The 18,602-nt window shown below is 50.9% G+C and overlaps 2 protein-coding genes across 3 annotated transcripts in view; both read left to right on the forward strand.

Moving 5' to 3' along the window:
- LOC133355879 (golgin subfamily A member 6-like protein 22) overlaps positions 1-11,540 on the forward strand; it is a 31,365-nt gene extending 19,825 nt beyond the window's left edge. Inside the window, exon 3 of the mRNA XM_061573292.1 lies at positions 11,478-11,540. Within this exon, the coding sequence (XP_061429276.1) occupies positions 11,478-11,540 (63 nt within the window). The remainder of the gene's footprint in view (positions 1-11,477) is intronic.
- Positions 11,541-17,173: 5,633 nt separating this feature from the next.
- Positions 17,174-18,602, forward strand: part of LOC133355799 (rhophilin-2-like) — a 66,027-nt gene continuing 64,598 nt past the window's right edge. For both annotated transcript variants that reach the window (XM_061573168.1, XM_061573170.1), the window contains exon 1: positions 17,174-17,550. In XM_061573168.1, coding sequence (XP_061429152.1) covers positions 17,449-17,550 — 102 coding nt within the window. In that variant the 5' untranslated portion in view covers positions 17,174-17,448. The remainder of the gene's footprint in view (positions 17,551-18,602) is intronic.

Genomic DNA, 18,602 nt, shown 5'->3' on the forward strand with positions numbered 1-18,602 from the left:
TATGACTGCAGGTATTGTGGTCTATGCAAACATGACTCCTCGTAAAAAAGGTGTCAGTTTTGTTGCCAGATAGAAGAATCCGGGAGTGTTCCCCCTGCTACTCCTCGATTCCCCGCGTGTGACGGGGAATCGATGAGTAGCAAGGCTGTCACCAAGTAAATAATAATTGATTTATTTTCATTTATTATAAATTTTTCTCTCTCTCCACAACAGCGAGTGAACGCTGGGTCGCAAAGTTGGCGCTTATCACAGGAGCGGCTCGGATGCCCACAAGTCCCCATCAATCGTGATGTGAATTGAATTGATGGCCGCGATGACTGCTGCGATGATAAATGACAGGCACACAACAGCGTATTAATTACTGCATTGCACGCAATACACAAACAAGTTTACGCAACGCACACACAGACAGAGTGTGCCGACTGCCCTCGGGATATCCCTAGTAGCACTTGCATAAGATTGTTGGTTTTTTTATTTACGTAAGGCACGGACGCATAAATTTTGACTTAAAACTTTCGTGACTGCAGGAATTAATATTCTTTGGTTCTTTCGGTAAAGTCACATAGATCTAAAAATAAAAATAAAGTGAATAGATAATAAAAAGAAACCACTAATGTAGATTGTAGTCTGGTTCTTAACCTGAGTGAGCGTACTGGCAGTCTATAATGTAGACTGTAGCATGGTTATTAAGCTGAGTGAGTGTACTGGCAGTCTATAATGTAGACTGTAGCATGGTTTTTAACCTGAGTGAGCGTACTGGCAGACTATAATGTAGACTGTAGCCTGGTTCTTAATCTGAGTGAGCGTGCTGGCAGTCGATAATGTAGACTTATTCATTGGTTCTTTCGGTAAAATAAAAAAAATAATAGAAAAAAACTACGGACGCATGTCACCCCTGTTTCAGTCGCTCGTGTTGCCCTCTACTGTTCAGACTTGGAACTCTGACATACGCGCCGCGCTGTGCGTCAATCGACTGCTGGATGACAAGGTGAAGATCCGGACGGCACGTGGAGGTGGTGGTGTCTTGAGACTGTCAGAGTGGTGCTTCAAGCACGTGAACAAAAGTACTCAGATGGTACTCACTCCATTCTCAGTCAATGCCCCCCAACTCCTGGAATTGCATTGCTTCTTAAAGTAGACAGAGACCCATAGACTCACACAGAGACCCATAGACTCACACAGAGACTCATAGACTCACACAGAGACCCATAGACTCACACAGAGACTCATAGACTCACACAGAGACCCATAGACTCACACAGAGACCCATAGACTCACACAGAGATCCAAAAGCTCACACAGACCAGGAGATGCACACAGAGACACATAGGCTCACACAGAGACCCAAAGACTCACACACAGGCCAAGAGACTCACACAGAGACCCGTAGACTCACACAGAGACCCACATACTCACACAGAGATCCAAAAAGTCACGCACAGACCGGGAGACGCACACAGAGACCCATAGATTCACACAGAGACCCATAGACTGACACAGAGACCCACAGAGTCACACAGAGAACCAAAAACTCACACAGACCAGGAGACGCACACAGAGACCCATAGACTCCCACAGAGATCCAGGGACTTACATCGAGACCCACAGACAACAACAACAACCGCCATTCGCCACTAAGTGGCGGTGACGTCACCACGGCGCCTGTGCCAGGCACGTTGAGGCCACGTGAAGTGTCGAACACCCGCCGGCAGGAGGTCACAGGGCAGACCCAGGTGCCACGGGTCGACTGACTGAGATGACCGAGATGACTGGCTGATGCACCACCTGTCACCCCTACTGTGCCAACTTGCTAAGTTTTAGCCGCCCGGCACTCTGCTCGTTGTTGTGAGCGTCGCTCCTCTGCCCTCCGTTGTTGCTGGAGGGTGACTACCTCCAACTGCCCAGTAGCGTCCTTCACGAGCCTCCTCCACAGAGGCCGATCTTGACACCGCTGGTACCAGTCATCGGCAAGTCCACTCAGCTCCACGTCCTCTTGTACCACATCACTACATCTATTCTCTAGCCCGTGCTGCGCCCGTTTAGACCCCTCTATCCGGCCAAACAAAGCTATTTAGGCATGCGGTGGCTGGGGGAGGAGCCCCCCCCCCCCATGTGGCATGACGTCACCCGTTCATGATTATTAATAAGCGGGGGTCCATAGAGGGCATCTGACTCATCGGCCTTGCCTGCATCCCTCCACTGATGTTCATCTTCGGTGGGGGCATAAGTAACCATGACCACCACTCCTCGCCTCCCTCTGGGCAGGTGAGCCCAAAGTAGCCTGGGGCTTACAGCTTCCCACACCTCACCGCCACGCTCCCACACCCCCTTCATTCTTTCATTCAGAAGAACAGACACTCCCTGTTGCTTGGCAGTCTCCTGCCCCGAGTAGAGGACTGTCCACCTCTCATGGTGGCATGAGCCAGAGCCGGTCCACCAGACCTCCTGAATACCACAGAGATCCAGGTGGTACCGGTCCAGATCCCAACAGAAGAGGGGCAGCCTCTCCTCCGCAGTGAGCGTTCTAACATTGCACGTGGCCACCCGCAGTGGCTTTTTGCTGCTTCCGGAGGAACCCCGAGGGTGAGGATTCAATCTCCTGGTTCCGCCAAATGGGGTTTGGCCAGAAGACGTTATAGACGCCTGTCCCCCCGGGGCCTCCGGTACAAGCTTAGTTGGATATTAATTTCGTGGTTTAGTGGTCATTAATTGAAGGCGGAGGGGTTACCAGCCCATCGCCCCCGTCCAGAGACCCCTTTGGCCGCTGTGGTGGCTACAAATGCCATGAAGGTGAATGGCCAATCGGAATTGGCCCTCCCCCCATGGCACTGCTCACCACAGCGTTACCGTCCGGCACCAATGAGAAGTTAGGCTCCTCCCACCCTCAACCAGTATATATAAAAAATACGGTTCTCTTGGAATTTCTCTCACTTGATACAGTTATCGTGCTGTGACTGTTCCACCTGAAGACGGAAGCTTATGTTGCCTCCGAAACGTCGTGATTTTTATTTTATTTTTATTTTACTTTTATTAATTGTAAATTTTTACCGAAAAAACCTAAGAATATGAATCCTTGCAGTCACGAAAGCTTCAAATCTAGGAGGTAGGGGATTGTGTTTCCCACAGACACTCACAAATCCACAGTCTCAGTCAGAGACCCATAGACTCAGTGGAAACACAGTGGACACGTGTCTCTGTGAATGCCCTGAGCACCTCGAATTCCATCTCTTCAAAAATGTCCTCAGTTAGTCTCCAATATATTTGCAATTGCATTTGACTTCATATATGCTCGTCCGTTGGCACATTGGTACAATATCTGTTTAAAGTTTCCGTGGGTGGCTGAATTGTAATTGTGCTACGATCAGCATAAACATAAATCTGCCCGAGCTGAATTACGCTTTAGGGAATTTGTGCTTTAACATTAATCTTTGTTTGTGTAATATTTCTATTTCCCACGTGACGCAATTGTTTATTGCCCCGATTTTTATTTGGTTGATTTCTTGCTTTGCTTTAATTCGCTTTGACTTTTGTCACATGGGTGACTCGTTCTGATGTATGCGTTCTAACACGCTTAGACAAAATCAACTCGAACTATACTTCACGCGCCAACTTTGGAACAGGGTGAATATTTTCGTGAGACTTAATTGAATGATCAACATCACCTCTCTTCAGCAACCATCGGACACACCAGGTTAATCAACTACATAAATATCTATGATAATTGTTTTTTTACCCTTCTATCTGGCAACAAAACTGACACCTTTTTACAAGGAGTCATGTTTGCATAGACCACAATACCTGTAAAATACTTATACTTTACAATACTTGTAATAAGGTGTCAGTTTTGTTGCCAGATAGAAGGGTAAAAAAACAATTATCATATTTTTACTGCCAAATGAGGTGCCCATAGTACATCAATAACTCTTGCATTTCAGCACGAGGGACGATGCTGGTCCACTGCAAGTAACCAAAGAAGACGATTCCTCTTTTGGTGACTTCTCGCGTAAAAAATAGAAATACGATGAATGCAAAACCATCTTGCCCACCTTACATAATCTCCGGCGCTGGTCACGCTGGGCTAGTTTCCTTCTCCTGCGTCCACTCCCTCCTCCACTGGCTTCTCATCATCTCCTGCCTCCACTCCCTCCCCAACTGGCTTCCGACCATCTCCTGCCTCCACTGGCTTCCCACCATCACCAGCAGGGCCAGCTACAATATCTCCTGCCTCCACTCCCTCCTCCACTGGCTTCCGACCATCTTCTGCCTCCACTGGCTTCCCTCCATCACCAGCAGGGTCAGCTACAACATCTCCTGCCTCCACTCCCTCCTCCACTGGCTTCCCACCATCACCAGCAGGGTCAGCTACAACATCTCCTGCCTCCACTCCCTCCTCCACTGGCTTCCCTCCATCACCAGCAGGGTCAACTACAAGATCTCCTGCCTCCACTCCCTCCTCCACTGGCTTCCCACCATCACCAGCAGGGTCAGCTACAACATCTGCCTCCACTCCCTCCTCCACTGGCTTCCCACCATCACCAGCAGGGTCAGCTACAACTTCTCCTGCCTCCACTCCCTCCTCCACTCGCCTCCCTCCATCACCAGCAGGGTCAACTACAAACTTCTCCTGCCTCCACTCCCTCCTCCACTGGCTTCCCACCATGACCAGCAGAGCCAGCTACAACATCTCCTGTCTCCACTCTCTCATCCACTGGCTTCCCACCATCACCAGCAGGGCCAGTTACAACATCTCCTGCCTCCACTCCCTCCTCCACTGGCTTCCCTCCATCACCAGCAGGGCCAGTTACAAAATCTCCTGCCTCCACTCCCTCCTTCACTGGCTTCCCTCCATCACCAGCAGGGCCAGCTACAACTTCTCCTGCCTCCACTCCCTCCTCCACTGGCTTCCCTCCATCACCAGCAGGGCCAGCTACAACATCTCTTGCCTCCACTCCCTCCTCCACTCGCCTCCCTCCATCACCAGCAGGGTCAGCTACAAGATCTGCCTCCACTCCCTCCCCCACCCGCTTCCCACCATCACCAGCAGGGTCAGCTACAACATCTCATGCCTCCACTCCCTCCTCCACTCGCTTCCCACCATTACCAGCAGGGCCAGTTACAAAATCTCCTGCCTCCACTCCCTCCCCCACTCGCTTCCCACCATCACCAGCAGGGTCAGCTACAACATCTCCTGCCTCCACTCCCTCCTCCACTGGCTTCGCACCATCACTAGCAGGGCCAGCTACAAGATATCCTGCCTCCACTCTCTCCTCCACTGGCTTCGCACCATCACCAGCAGGGCCAGCTACAAGATATCCTGCCTCCACTCTCTCCTCCACTGGCTTCGCACCATCACCAGCAGGGTCAGCTACAAGATATCCTGCCTCCACTCCCTCCTCCACTGGCTTCGCACCATCACCAGCAGGGCCAGCTACAACATCTCCTGCCTCTACTCCCTCCTCCACTGGCTTCCCTCCATCACCAGCAGGGTCAGCTACAAGATCTGCCTCCACTCCCTCCTCCACTCGCTTCCCACCATCACCAGCAGGGCCAGCTACAACATCTCCTGCCTCCACTCCCTCCCCCACTCGCTTCCCACCATCACCAGCAGGGTCAGCTACAACTTATCCTGCCTCCACTCCCTCCTCCACTGGCTTCGCACCATCACCAGCAGGGCCAGCTACAACATCTCCTGCCTCCACTCCCTCCCCCACTCGCTTCCCACCATCACCAGCAGGGTCAGCTACAACATCTCCTGCCTCCACTCCCTCCCCCACTCGCTTCCCACCATCACCAGCAGGGCCAGTTACAACATCTCCTGCCTCCACTCCCTCCTCCACTGGCTTCCCACCATCACCAGCAGGGTCAGCTACAAAACCTCCTGCCTCCACTCCCTCCTCCACTGGCTTCGCACCATCACCAGCAGGGTCAGCTACAAGATATCCTGCCTCCACTCCCTCCTCCACTGGCTTCGCACCATCACCAGCAGGGCCAGCTACATCATCTCCTGCCTCCACTCCCTCCCCCACTCGCTTCCCACCATCACCAGCAGGGTCAGCTACAACATCTCCTGCCTCCACTCCCTCCCCCACTGGCTTCCCACCATCACCAGCAGGGTCAGCTACAACTTCTCCTGCCTCCACTCCCTCCTCCACTGGCTTCGCACCATCACCAGCAGGGTCAGCTACAACATCTCCTGCCTCTACTCCCTCCTCCACTGGCTTCCCTCCATCACCAGCAGGGTCAGCTACAAGATCTGCCTCCACTCCCTCCTCCACTCGCTTCCCACCATCACCAGCAGGGCCAGCTACAACATCTCCTGCCTCCACTCCCTCCCCCACTCGCTTCCCACCATCACCAGCAGGGTCAGCTACAACATCTCCTGCCTCCACTCCCTCCCCCACTCGCTTCCCACCATCACCAGCAGGGTCAGCTACAACATCTCCTGCCTCCACTCCCTCCCCCACTCGCTTCCCACCATCACCAGCAGGGTCAGCTACAACATCTCATGCCTCCACTCTCTCCTCCACTCGCTTCCCACCATCACCAGCAGGGTCAGCTACAAGACCTCCTGACTCCACTCCCTCCTCCACTGGCTTCCCACCATCACCAGCAGGGTCAGCTACAAGACCTCCTGCCTCCACTCCCTCCTCCACTCGCTTCCCACCATCACCAGCAGGGTCAGCTACAACATCTCCTGCCTCCACTCCCTCCTCCACTGGCTTCCCACCATCACCAGCAGGGTCAGCTACAAGATCTCCTGCCTCCACTCCCTCCTCCACTGGCTTCCCTCCATCACCAGCAGTGCCAGCTACAACATCTCCTGCCTCCACTCTCTCCTCCACTGACTTCCCTCCATCATCAGCAGGGTCAGCTACAAGATCTCCTGCCTCCACTCCCTCCTCCACTGGCTTCACTCCATCACCAGCAGGGTCAGCTACAAGACCTCCTGCCTCCACTCCCTCCTCCACTGGCTTCGCACCATCACCAGCAGGGTCAGCTACAACATCTCCTGCCTCCACTCCCTCCTCCACTGGCTTTCCACCATCACCAGCAGGGTCAGCTACAACATCTCCTGCCTCCACTCCCTCCTCCACTGGCTTCCCACCATCACCAGCAGGGTCAGCTACAACATCTCCTGCCTCCACTCCCTCCTCCACTGGCTTCCCACCATCACCAGCAGGGTCAGCTACAAGATCTCCTGCCTCCACTCCCTCCTCCACTCGCTTCCCTCCATCACCAGCAGGGTCAGCCACAACATCTCCTGCCTCACTCCCTCCTCCACTGGTTTCTCACCATCACCAGCAGGGTCAGCTACAACATCTCCTGACTCCTCTCCCTCCTCCACTCGCTTCCCTCCATCACCAGCAGGGTCAGTTACATCATCTCCTGCCTCCACTCCCTCCTCCACTGGCTTCCCTCCATCACCATCAGGGTCAGCTACAAGACCTCCTGCCTCCACTCCCTCCCCCACTGGCTTCCCACCATCACCAGCAGGGTCAGCTACAACATCTCCTGCCTCCACTCCCTCCTCCACTGGCTTCCCTCCATCACCAGCAGGGTCAGCTACAAGACCTCCTGCCTCCACTCCCTCCTCCACTCGCTTCCCACCATCACCAGCAGGGTCAGCTACAACATCTCCTGCCTCCACTCCCTCCTCCACTGGCTTCCCTCCATCACCAGCAGGGTCAGCTACAAGACCTCCTGCCTCCACTCCCTCCTCCACTCGCTTCCCACCATCACCAGCAGGGTCAGCTACAACATCTCCTGCCTCCACTCCCTCCTCCACTGGCTTCCCTCCATCACCAGCAGGGTCAGCTACAAGACCTCCTGCCTCCACTCCCTCCTCCACTCGCTTCCCACCATCACCAGCAGGGTCAGCTACAACATCTCCTGCCTCCACTCCCTCCTCCACTGGCTTCCCTCCATCACCAGCAGGGTCAGCTACAAGACCTCCTGCCTCCACTCCCTCCTCCACTCGCTTCCCACCATCACCAGCAGGGTCAGCTACAAGATCATCGACTACGGCTGCACATTCACAGCAGCAGGGGCGTTCAACCAACACGAACACTTAAGTTCCACTTGAAGACCCCATCTCTATCTTAAAGGCCCCAACTCTACCTTAAAGTCATCGCCTCTATCTTGAAGGCTTCACTTCTATCTTAGAGGCCCCACTTCTATCTAAAAGACCACCTCTATTGTAAAGGCCTTATCTCTATATTAAAGGCCCTACTTATATCTTAAAGGCCCCACGTCTATCTAAAAGGCCAGCTCTAGTTTAAAGGCCTCACCTTTATCTTAAAGGCCAAACTTCTATCTTGAAGGCCCCCACTTCTCTTGCATGGCTTCCCGGCGACCCTGAGCTTGGCTCCGTGCCTCAAAGCCATGGTCAATTATGTCTACAGTGCAATATCGTGCGTGTTATGAATCCCATTACTGTATTATTATTATCATCTCGGGTGAATTGACAGGGGATTCACCAGATGACACTAAAACTACAACAGCAGCAGCTGTAACCAAATCTGTAAATGATGCCAAAATCCCTATGATCATCTGTAGGGGAGGGGGTGGGGAGTGTACGGGGGGGGGGGAGCAGCAGCGAGTGTTGGTGGATCATGGCACACAAATGTTGCGAAACTTCCTTCCCGTGGTTGGACGTCGAGGACTTAAAAAAAAACTCCCCAGTAGTGGTCTTCTTCGTGTCTCCGATCCAACCTGTGTAGTTTCTCCCCGCTATTCTGCACAGGCCACCGCTTCTGGTGTTGGCATTGCGGCGCTGCAGGGCATCTCATGATGTGATCCGTGGTGTGCTTCTCCTGACAAATACACATTGTTCGGTTGTGCAGAAGCCCCATGATTTCACGAGAGAGTTGCGTCTGTCCGAACCCACTCTTATTCTTCGTACATCAATAACTCTTGCATTCTTGGTTATTTCGGTAAAGTCACGTAGAAGGTAAATAATAAAATAATAAAAATAAAACATAATAAAATAATTCTCACGACGTTTCGGCCACAACGCAAGCAGCCGTCCTCAGGTGAAGAACAGGTCTGTCGGAAAGACAGCGTCTGAAAGACAGCGTCTGAATTCATTGAATTCATTCAGACGCTCACGACGTTTCGGCCACAACGCAAGCAGCCGTCCTCAGGTGAAGAACAGGTCTGTCGGAAAGACAGCGTCTGAAGACAGCGTCTGAATTCATTGAATTCATTCAGACGCTGTCTTTCCGACAGACCTGTTCTTCACCTGAGGACGGCTGCTTGCGTTGTGGCCGAAACGTCGTGAGAATTATTTTATTATGTTTTATTTTTATTATTTTATTATTTCCCTTCTACGTGACTTTACCGAAAGAACCAAGAAGATGAATCCCTGCAGTCACGAAAGCTTTAAATTCACTCTCATTCTGTTTCTGCTCCACCATGTGTGCCATTTGGGATTGGAGCCAGATACGAGCTACCAACTGGGAGCGATTTCTCGCCGGCTCCAATCAGCAGTTTTGTCACTCGATTTCTCCCAGAGGGAAGTTCACGCAGATTCCGTTGATGTGATCAGTGGTACAGTGGAGCACGAGAAGCTGTTTCTCGATGACAGACGACGGTGGTGCTGGTTGATGGCCACGTATAGCAGATCACGGACATCTGCCTCTATGATTTGCTGGTCGTGGTCATCTGCTACCCTCCTCCTGATGTTAGGGGGTGCTATGCCAGACAGTGCATATAGACAGGGAACAGAGGTGGCTCTCAGGCACCCTGATATGATTCCACACGTGTCATTTAGGGCGGTGTCGACATGTTTGCTGCGGGTTGAGTGTCCTCTAGTAGAAGTGCGACTATGGGTCATCCAGAATAGAGCGTGCGACGCATAACGACGCGATGCCCCCGATCCACCAATACGAAGTAGACATCGCAGTGATTAACACTCCGCTACTGAATTTCGATGTAAAGCTTTCGTGACTGCACGGGCATAAGTAGTACTAATCACATACCTGCATTTCCCATATCCCCTCCCTTTGCTGCTGCTAATCCTGCATAATGCACGGGCATAAGTAGTACTAATCACATACCTGCATTTGCCATATCCCCTCCCTTTGATGCTGCTAATCCTGCATAATGCACGGGCATAAGTAGTACTAATCACATACCTGCATTTCCCATATCCCCTCCCTTTGATGCTGCTAATCCTGCATAATGCACGGGCAAAAGTAGTACTAATCACATACCTGCATTTCCCATATCTCCTCCCTTTGATGCTGCTAATCCTGCATAATGCACGGGCAAAAGTAGTACTAATCACATACCTGCATTTCCCATATCCCCTCCCTTTGATGCTGCTAATCCTGCATAATGCACGGGCATAAGTAGTACTAATCACATACCTGCATTTCCCATACATATGCTAAATTCCTCTTGATATGCAAATTTCTTTGTCAAGGCGCTCTTCCCCCTCCAACCCAGCTTAAATATACGCTGCCAAGCCTGGTGGTGTTCATTCAGACGCTGTCTTTCTGACAGACCTGTTCTTCACCTGAGAACGGCTGCTTGCGTTGTGGCCGAAACGTCGTGAGAATTATTTTATTATGTTTTATTTTTATTATTTTATTATTTCCATTCTACGTGACTTTACCGAAAGAACCAAGAAGATGACTCCGCTACTGCTTCTGATGCGGTTATCTGGGCTTGACTCACCACCTGAATGTGAAACTTTAATTCGTTGCTCACCATCGACATCTTCTTCATCATCATCAAGCCGTACAACAACAAGAAGAATGAGCCAAGGAGCTGCTGTACCCTGGCCCTGCCAGGAGAAGGCGGTACAGCGAACGTGTGGACCGCACCCGTGCCGCCGGTAATCTCCGGGTGCTTCGGTGTCCTCCCACAAGCGAGAACACCTTAATATATAGAGGACCGCAGAGCTTGAGAAATTGTTGGCGCCGTTTCATTGCGTAGCTGCTGCTGCTGCCTTGCCGCTCATCTGCAGAGTCGATCTCCTGGACATCTGTGAAAAAGATCTTCATAGCTCATCGGATTTCTCCGGAGATAAATAAAGATCTTGACCTCTCTCTCTCTCTGTCTACGCGAGGGAGCGAATTCGCGCGCGACGGCGCATTTACACGTTTAGATGATTAAATTATAGTCATCATAACCGTGCGAAGGAAGGCCTTCGTCCAGCAGTGGATAAGATCACGGCTGATGGTAATGGTAAACGCTCAACGGAATGAGTAACGATGATACGATTTGATGTTGTCGATTCACCACACCCTCACCCCCCCCCCCCCCCCCACGTGTCTATGACGTCTAAAATACTGTGACGTTCGTCGATTGACTGCACTGTTGTGCACATTTTCTAGCGACCTTTGGAATTTCTACATTTCAATTGAAACAATAAAAAGAAACGGAGGGCGGTGACGAAGAAATGTTATCCGCCTCGCCTGGTACGCAGGAGACCCTGTTTGGGGTCCCCGTGTTTTCGGTCCCCGTGGTAGATCGTGCTCCAGGTTTTTCCGGGGGTTCTCCCCATCGACATTGAGAACCAACGCGCGTTTTAGATTGATGTGGCTTCAACGATAAATTCACGCGCGTGATGATGATGATGACGACAATGGATATTATGATGACATCAGCCTCTGAAAAAAATAAAAGAGCTAATGGCTCAGTGGGCTTCACCTGGTAAACGAAAGAGTTGATGACTTCGTTCAGTTTATATTGTACGAAAACAGTTCGCACACAAGGCTCATTCAATATCCCAATATACACGTAGGGCCTATCGAATGTCGCTTCCGACGGCTGTCACGTGTAAGATATACCTTGTTTATGTTGACAGGACCATCGCGGTCACTTACAGACGCGCGAAAGGAAATCCGCGGCAGCGCCCCTTTTGAGTCATCCGTGGCAGTCAGCTTGGCACAACATCGATAGAGACAGCACAAATGTGTGATACAGACCATCTCAGTCACTTAAAGACGCGTGGAAGGAAATCCGCGGCAACAACCCCCCCCCCCCATTTTTTTAGTCATCCGTGGCAGCCACCTTGACACACATCGATAGAGACGGCACGAAATGTGTGATAAATGATTTGTTTTCTGAGATGGCATTCATGTATGTGTAACCTAAATAGGGCTGTTGGAGAAAGTACTGTTTGCGAGAACTTACTAAACAAAAAAAATATCTAAATGTTTATTTCACCAGGTAAGGTCCACTGAGCTAATGCGGCTCTTTTTCAGAAGCGACCTGGCCGCAAATGATAGCTCAACGTAGTGGCTTATGATGTGGAAATTTATATCAGCCAAATAGACTAAACGCACGTTTCTAAATGTGGAGGGGAAAAAACGGAAAAACAGGAGATAAATCCACGCAACCACGGGGAGAGAGACACGCAGACTCCAAATATACAGCAGCAGGCGTCAGGGTCGGGATCAAACCCACGACCTCCTGTATACCAGGCGAGGTAGTTAACATCTCCTAGCCACCGTGATGATGATGATAGAGAGAGAGAGACACGCAAACTCCAAATATACAGCAGCAGGCGTCAAGGTCGGGATCAAACCCACGACCTCCTGTATACCAGGCGAGGTAGTTAACATCTCCTAGCCACCGTGATGATGATGATGATGATAGAGAGAGAGAGACACGCAAACTCCAAATATACAGCAGCAGGCGTCATGGTCGGGATCGAACCCACACCCTCCTGCATACCAGGCCAGGTAGATAACATCTCCTAGCTACTGTGATGATGATGAGAGAGAGAGAGACACGCAAACTCCAAATATACAGCAGCAGGTGTTAGGGTCGGAATCGAACCCACGACCTCCTGCATACCAGGCGAGGGAGTTAACATCTCCTAGGCACCGCGGCACACCGCACATGACGAGAACCACGCGCGTCCGCCTTTGTCTCTCTCTTTCTCCCCAGTGCTGATGCTTACTCGGCGCATCAGGTAGACTCACTTAAGGCTGAGTCGACCTATGCCAGGTCCTGAACCGACCGGTTCAAATATTCGTCGTCGTGGTGAGCGTGAATCGATCTCGGGGTGACCAGCGGAGTTTGTGGCGGACAGAGCGATAACCACTGTGCCACCGCTCGCCGCACCTCTGAGAAATGCGTGCGCTTGTTCGAGTTGCGTAACGTCCTGCTACCCGAATGAGTCAGACGACAACTCTGGAGGTGATCACTTACCTTGGTATGCGTGGGGGTTAGTGACGCGACGACGCGTTTGCGCGTTACAACTTAGAGGGTTACGTGCTAATTTTAGCCCGCTGCACGATGTATGTGGTGCGTGAGCCTGGTGACTTTAAGGCGTGTGTGTGTGCGAGTAGGGTTTGTGTAGCACAAGGTCGTAATTATAATCTATATTGGGGGGAACACATCCTCCCCAATATTCAAATATTCTCAAAATGTTCCCCCCCAAAATATTTTGATAAAAAAATAACTGCTATGCTATGTAAATAAAAAGAACAATTTGCTAAAACTTTGGCCACAATATCTGGACTTGTCTTCATATAAATCAAAGCATAGATTTCTGTTAATATGATTGTGGTTATGGTTGTACTTACCGAATCTCTGCCATTACATACAATGAAACAAGAAATGGTAAAAAAAAGTTATAACAGAGCAATGTAATACAATACACGATTAGACATTATTCTAAAAAATAAAAAAAATAGTCCATCCCATGTGTTAGTGAATTTTTAAATATTTTAGGCAGGAAATTAGTTTTAAAATTTAGATCTTTTTTCTGGGTTGGGACTCCTAGACACCCTGGAAGATTTGGTCCCCCCCAATGTTGACTCAATGGCTACGGCCTTGGTGTAGAGGTTAACTCGGTCTCAAATGAGTACCTGGTGCGGTGTGTAAACCATCGCCAGGAGGGAGACAAAGGCAAGCCAGGCGTGGTGTTGGCCACCCACCCCCTCGTGTGCCGTGTCGGCCTTCATAGGTGCTGCTCGCTACTCACAGCACTTGCCCCTACAGTATCTTAAGGCTATACGGGGGGGGGGGTCTTTGTCTTTGTTGTAGCGGTTAGCGCGCTGCGCTACGAACCCAACCAGCCGAGTTCGATCCCGCTCACGGCCATCAACACAATTGACGATTATCTTAACCGGTCCTGGGCCTCCCCACTAGGTCGACTCAGCCTCAAATGAGTACCTGGTGCAGTGTGTAGAACATCGCCACTGGGGAGACAAAGGTGGCATGGTGTGGTGCTGGCCGATCCACCCCTTCGTGTGCCGTGCCGACCTTCACAGGTGCTGCTGCTCGCGAACAGTACTTGCCCGGACAGTCTGTTAAGGCTTTACGGGGGATCTTTGTCTTTAGCTTTGTGTTAGGTTCTGGGCCAACACCAGTGACGATGATCTCAACCGGTGCTGGGCTTCCCCTAGGTCGACTCAGTCTCAAATGAGTACCTGGTGCGGTGTGTAAAACATCGCCACTGGGGAGACAAAGGCGGTCGGGCGTGGTGCTGGCCACCCATCTCATCGTGTGCCGTGCCGGCTTTCATAGGTGCTGCTACTCGCTAACAGCACTTGCCCCTAAAGTCTGCCAGTCAACTCAGTCGACCCACAACACTTGGGTCTGTCCCGTGACCTCCTGCCAGCGAGCCTTCGACCACTTCACGTGTTAAGCCGTCAAGGTGCACCTAGCCTGGCACAAGCATCGCCGTGGTGTTGTACGTGCGGTGCGAAAGAAGTTCAACATGCGCGCTTCCCGCGATGTGTGAATCCACCCAGCCGTGCAGCAGCCTGCACGTGAAGCCGGTGTCACGATCGCTCCATCTCCACACAGTGCACCCCTGCCGCTCCACGCCCGGACGCTTTGGGATTGTTGTCACGTCGGGTTTATAAATAAATAATTAAATACATTCTGTCGCCCTGGTAACGCGACGCGCAGGTGAAGCGGATCACGTGCCCAGGTGTGTGGACAGCGAGGGTGGGGCGAGGGGGTTTCGAGATCTCTGAGTCGCTCACTCGCCCGCTAACGTGAGCTGCGGCCAGGAATCGAACTCGGAGGAGCGGAAGCGCAGTGCGGCAACCACGATTGCAGTAGGGCAAATTCAGTATCGCAAATTCAGTAGGGCAAATTCAGTAGGGCAAATACAGTAGATAAAATTCAGTAGGACAAATGCAACAGGGCAAATTCAGTAGGGCAAATTCAGTAGATACAATTCAGTAGGACAAATACAACAGGGCAAATTCAGTAGGGCAAATTCAGTAGATACAATTCAGTAGGGCAAATGTAACAGGGCAAATTCAGTAGGGCAAATGCAGTAGAGCAAATTCAGTAGGGCAAATGTAATAGGGCAAATGCAATAGGGCAAATGTAATAGAGCAAATGTAGTAGAGCAAATTCATTAGGGTAAATGTAATAGGGCAAATGCAGTATTGCAAATTCAGTAGATAAAATTCAGTAGGGCAAATGCAGTAGAGCAAATGCAATAGGGCAAATCCAGTAGAGCAATTGCAGAACAAAGGAGAGGAAGATCCCCCGTATGTGCATATATCTAGCTCAGCTGTACTATTAAGATGTATTAGTGAGCACCTTTAAAGGTCAACACAGCGCACCACCGCACAAGCAAGTGTATAGATAGCACGTGTAACAGCGCAAGAAAAAGATCCCCCGGCATAGCTTTTAACAGACTGTTGGGGAAAGTGATGTTAGCACCTATGAAGGCCGGCTCAGCACACGAGTGGATGAGTGGCCAGCACCACGCCCGGCCGCCTTTGTCTCCCTCGCGGCGACGTTTAGGACATCACAACAGGTCTTCATTTGAGGCTGAGTCGACCTAGGGGAGGCCCACGGCCGGTTCAGATAATCGTCACTGGGTGTTGGCCGGGAGCGGGAATCGAACTCTGGACGTTGGGTTCGTAGCGCAGTGCGCTAACCACTGCGCCACCGCTCCCCACACTCACGCACACTCGGACGATAAACACGCGCAGTTGCTACTCAATTAACATCCAAAGGAAATAAGCACGGTACACACAAAACAGAGACAAAGATCCCCTATATGGCCTCAAAAGACTGTTGGCGCAAGTGCTGTTAGCGAGCACCTGTGAAGGTTGGCACGGCACACGAGGGGGTGGGTGGCCAGCGCCACGCCCGGCCGCCTTTGTCTCCCCAGTGGCGATGTCGGATAAAGATTTTGTAGGCCCCTGGGCTACAGGTACTGTGAGCACCCCCTCCCAGTAATATGTTCAAAAGGAAAACTAAGTTAAAGAAAACTAAAATGTATTTTTTACAAGTCTAACAACAAATAAAATTTAGCATTCACAACTGAAATAACTGTTCACTTCATCTCTGAAGGCCCTCCAGCTGATGGAGGCCCTTGGGCTGCAGCCCCTAAAGGCCCCACGCCTTAATCCGGCCCTGCTTACCAGGTACTCATTTGAGGCTGAGTCGACCTAGGGGAGGCGCACGACCGGTTCAGATAATCGTCACTGGGTGTTGGCCGTGAACGGGAATCGAACTTGTATTCGTAGCGCACACAGGCACACACACAGACACAGAGAACATATAACACACACAAACACAGCAAAGATATCCGCACACACAACAAACAACCTGGACCGACTACACTCCAATCTACCCTCAAACAAAACGCAAACACACACGTCAACCCACTCAAGTGCAAAGGAGTAAAATACCTGTACAAACACAACAAAGATAAAGTTCCCCCGTGTAGCTGTTCAGACTTTTGGGGCATGTGCCTGTAGCGAGCACATACCACAGACAAACAAAGAGAAAGATCCCCCGTATAGCCTTAACATACTCGTGGGGCAAGTGCTGTTAGCGAGCGTCTATGAAGGCCGGAACTGGTGTGGCCAGAACCACGCCCGGCCGCCTTTGTCTCCCCAGTGGCGATGTTTACACACCGCACCAGGTACTCATTAAGGCTGAGTCGACCTAGGGGAGGCTCAGGTACCGATTTCGGATAATCGTCACCGGTGTTGGCCAGTGAGCGGGAATCGAACTCGGGTCGCCGGGTTCGTAGCGCAGCGCTAACCGCTACGCCACCGCTCTCCACACAAATCACACCCTTACACACACACAGAAGCACACACACACACACTCAAAACACACACACACAACACACACACGCTCCACAGTGGGCGGTCCTCCGTGACCCCCTCCTTCTCCCCCTATAAAAGCTCTGAACCCAGCCAGAGCCACAAATACAAAGGCGATAAGTTGGCTGCTGGTGCTGCGTTATACCACGTAGAGGGAGGGACACCAAACCCAGACCCCAGCAACCAACCAAGGACGTGGGTGGACAGGTAGACAGGTAGACAGGTGGGTGGATACGCAGGTGGGGCCATCGGCGAGGTAGGTTATCAGTGGGGCAGGTAGGTGGGCGATAATTTGAGGAGGGAAAGGTACGAGTTGGTGGTGGTGGTGGTGGGGGGAGGCGCGGTGTTTTTGGTCGGTGCCGAGCGAAGAGGCGAGGTTTGAGCGGATAAATCCGGCATGATCGAGACCCAGGCGAGTGACTGCGTGAATGAGAAGATGGAGGAGGAGGTGGCGGGGGAGGAGGACGAGGAGGATGAAGAGGGCGTTGGCTTGAGAAAGGTGAGTGCGCGGATCGGTGGGTGGGTGGGTGGGCGAGTGAATACCTGGATGGTTTAATGAGCGAGCGAATACATGGATGGATTAGTGAGCGAGCGAATACATGGATGGATTAATGAGCGAGTGAATACATGGATGGTTTAATGAGCGAGTGAATACATGGATGGATTAGTGAGCGAGTGAATACATGGATGGTTTAGTGAGCGAGCGAATACATGGATGGTTTAAAGAGCGAGTGAATACATGGATGGATTAATGAGCGAGCGAATACATGGATGGTTTAATGAGCGAGTGAATACATGGATGGTTTAGTGAGCGAGTGAATACATGGATGGTTTAATGAGCGAGTGCATACATGGATGGTTTAATGAGCGAGTGAATACATGGATGGTTTAATGAGCGAGCGAATACATGGATGGTTTAGTGAGCGAGTGAATACATGGATGGATTGATGAGTGGGTGCATTGATGGGCGAGTGGGTGAGTGGGTGAATGTATGGGTGAGTGTGTGCACTGGTGGGAGAGTGAGTAAACGGGTAAACGTTTGAATGAATTCGGGGAAAGCTAGCTTGCTGAGTTGACATGCGAGTGGGTGCAAGGCCGTAGCCATGGAGTCAATATTGGGGGGGGGGGGGCAAATCTTCCAGGCGGTCTGGGGGTCCCCCCCCCAGAAAAAAAATCAAAATTGAAAACTAATTTCCTGCCTAAAATCTTAAAAAATTCGCTAACACATGGGATGGACTTTTTTTTTACAATAATGTCTAATAGTGTATTGTATTACCTTGCTCTGTTTTTTTTTACCTTTTCTTGTTTCATTGTATGTAATGGCAGAGATTAGGGATTAATAAAGTAGAACTATAACCACAATAATATGAACAGAAATCTATGCATTGTTATTATATGAAGACAAGTCCAAGTATTGTGGCCAAGGTTTAGCAAATTGTTGTTTCTATTTACATAGCATAGCAATTAGTATTGTTTAAAATATTTTTAATAGCAATATATATTGGGGGAGGGGGTGTCCCCCCCCCAATATATATTATAATTACGGCCTTT

This window comes from Lethenteron reissneri, chromosome 52 (assembly GCF_015708825.2).
Source record: "Lethenteron reissneri isolate LAM-NWPU_2019-01 chromosome 52, ASM1570882v1, whole genome shotgun sequence".
In the NCBI taxonomy this organism is placed as follows: domain Eukaryota; kingdom Metazoa; phylum Chordata; class Hyperoartia; order Petromyzontiformes; family Petromyzontidae; genus Lethenteron; species Lethenteron reissneri.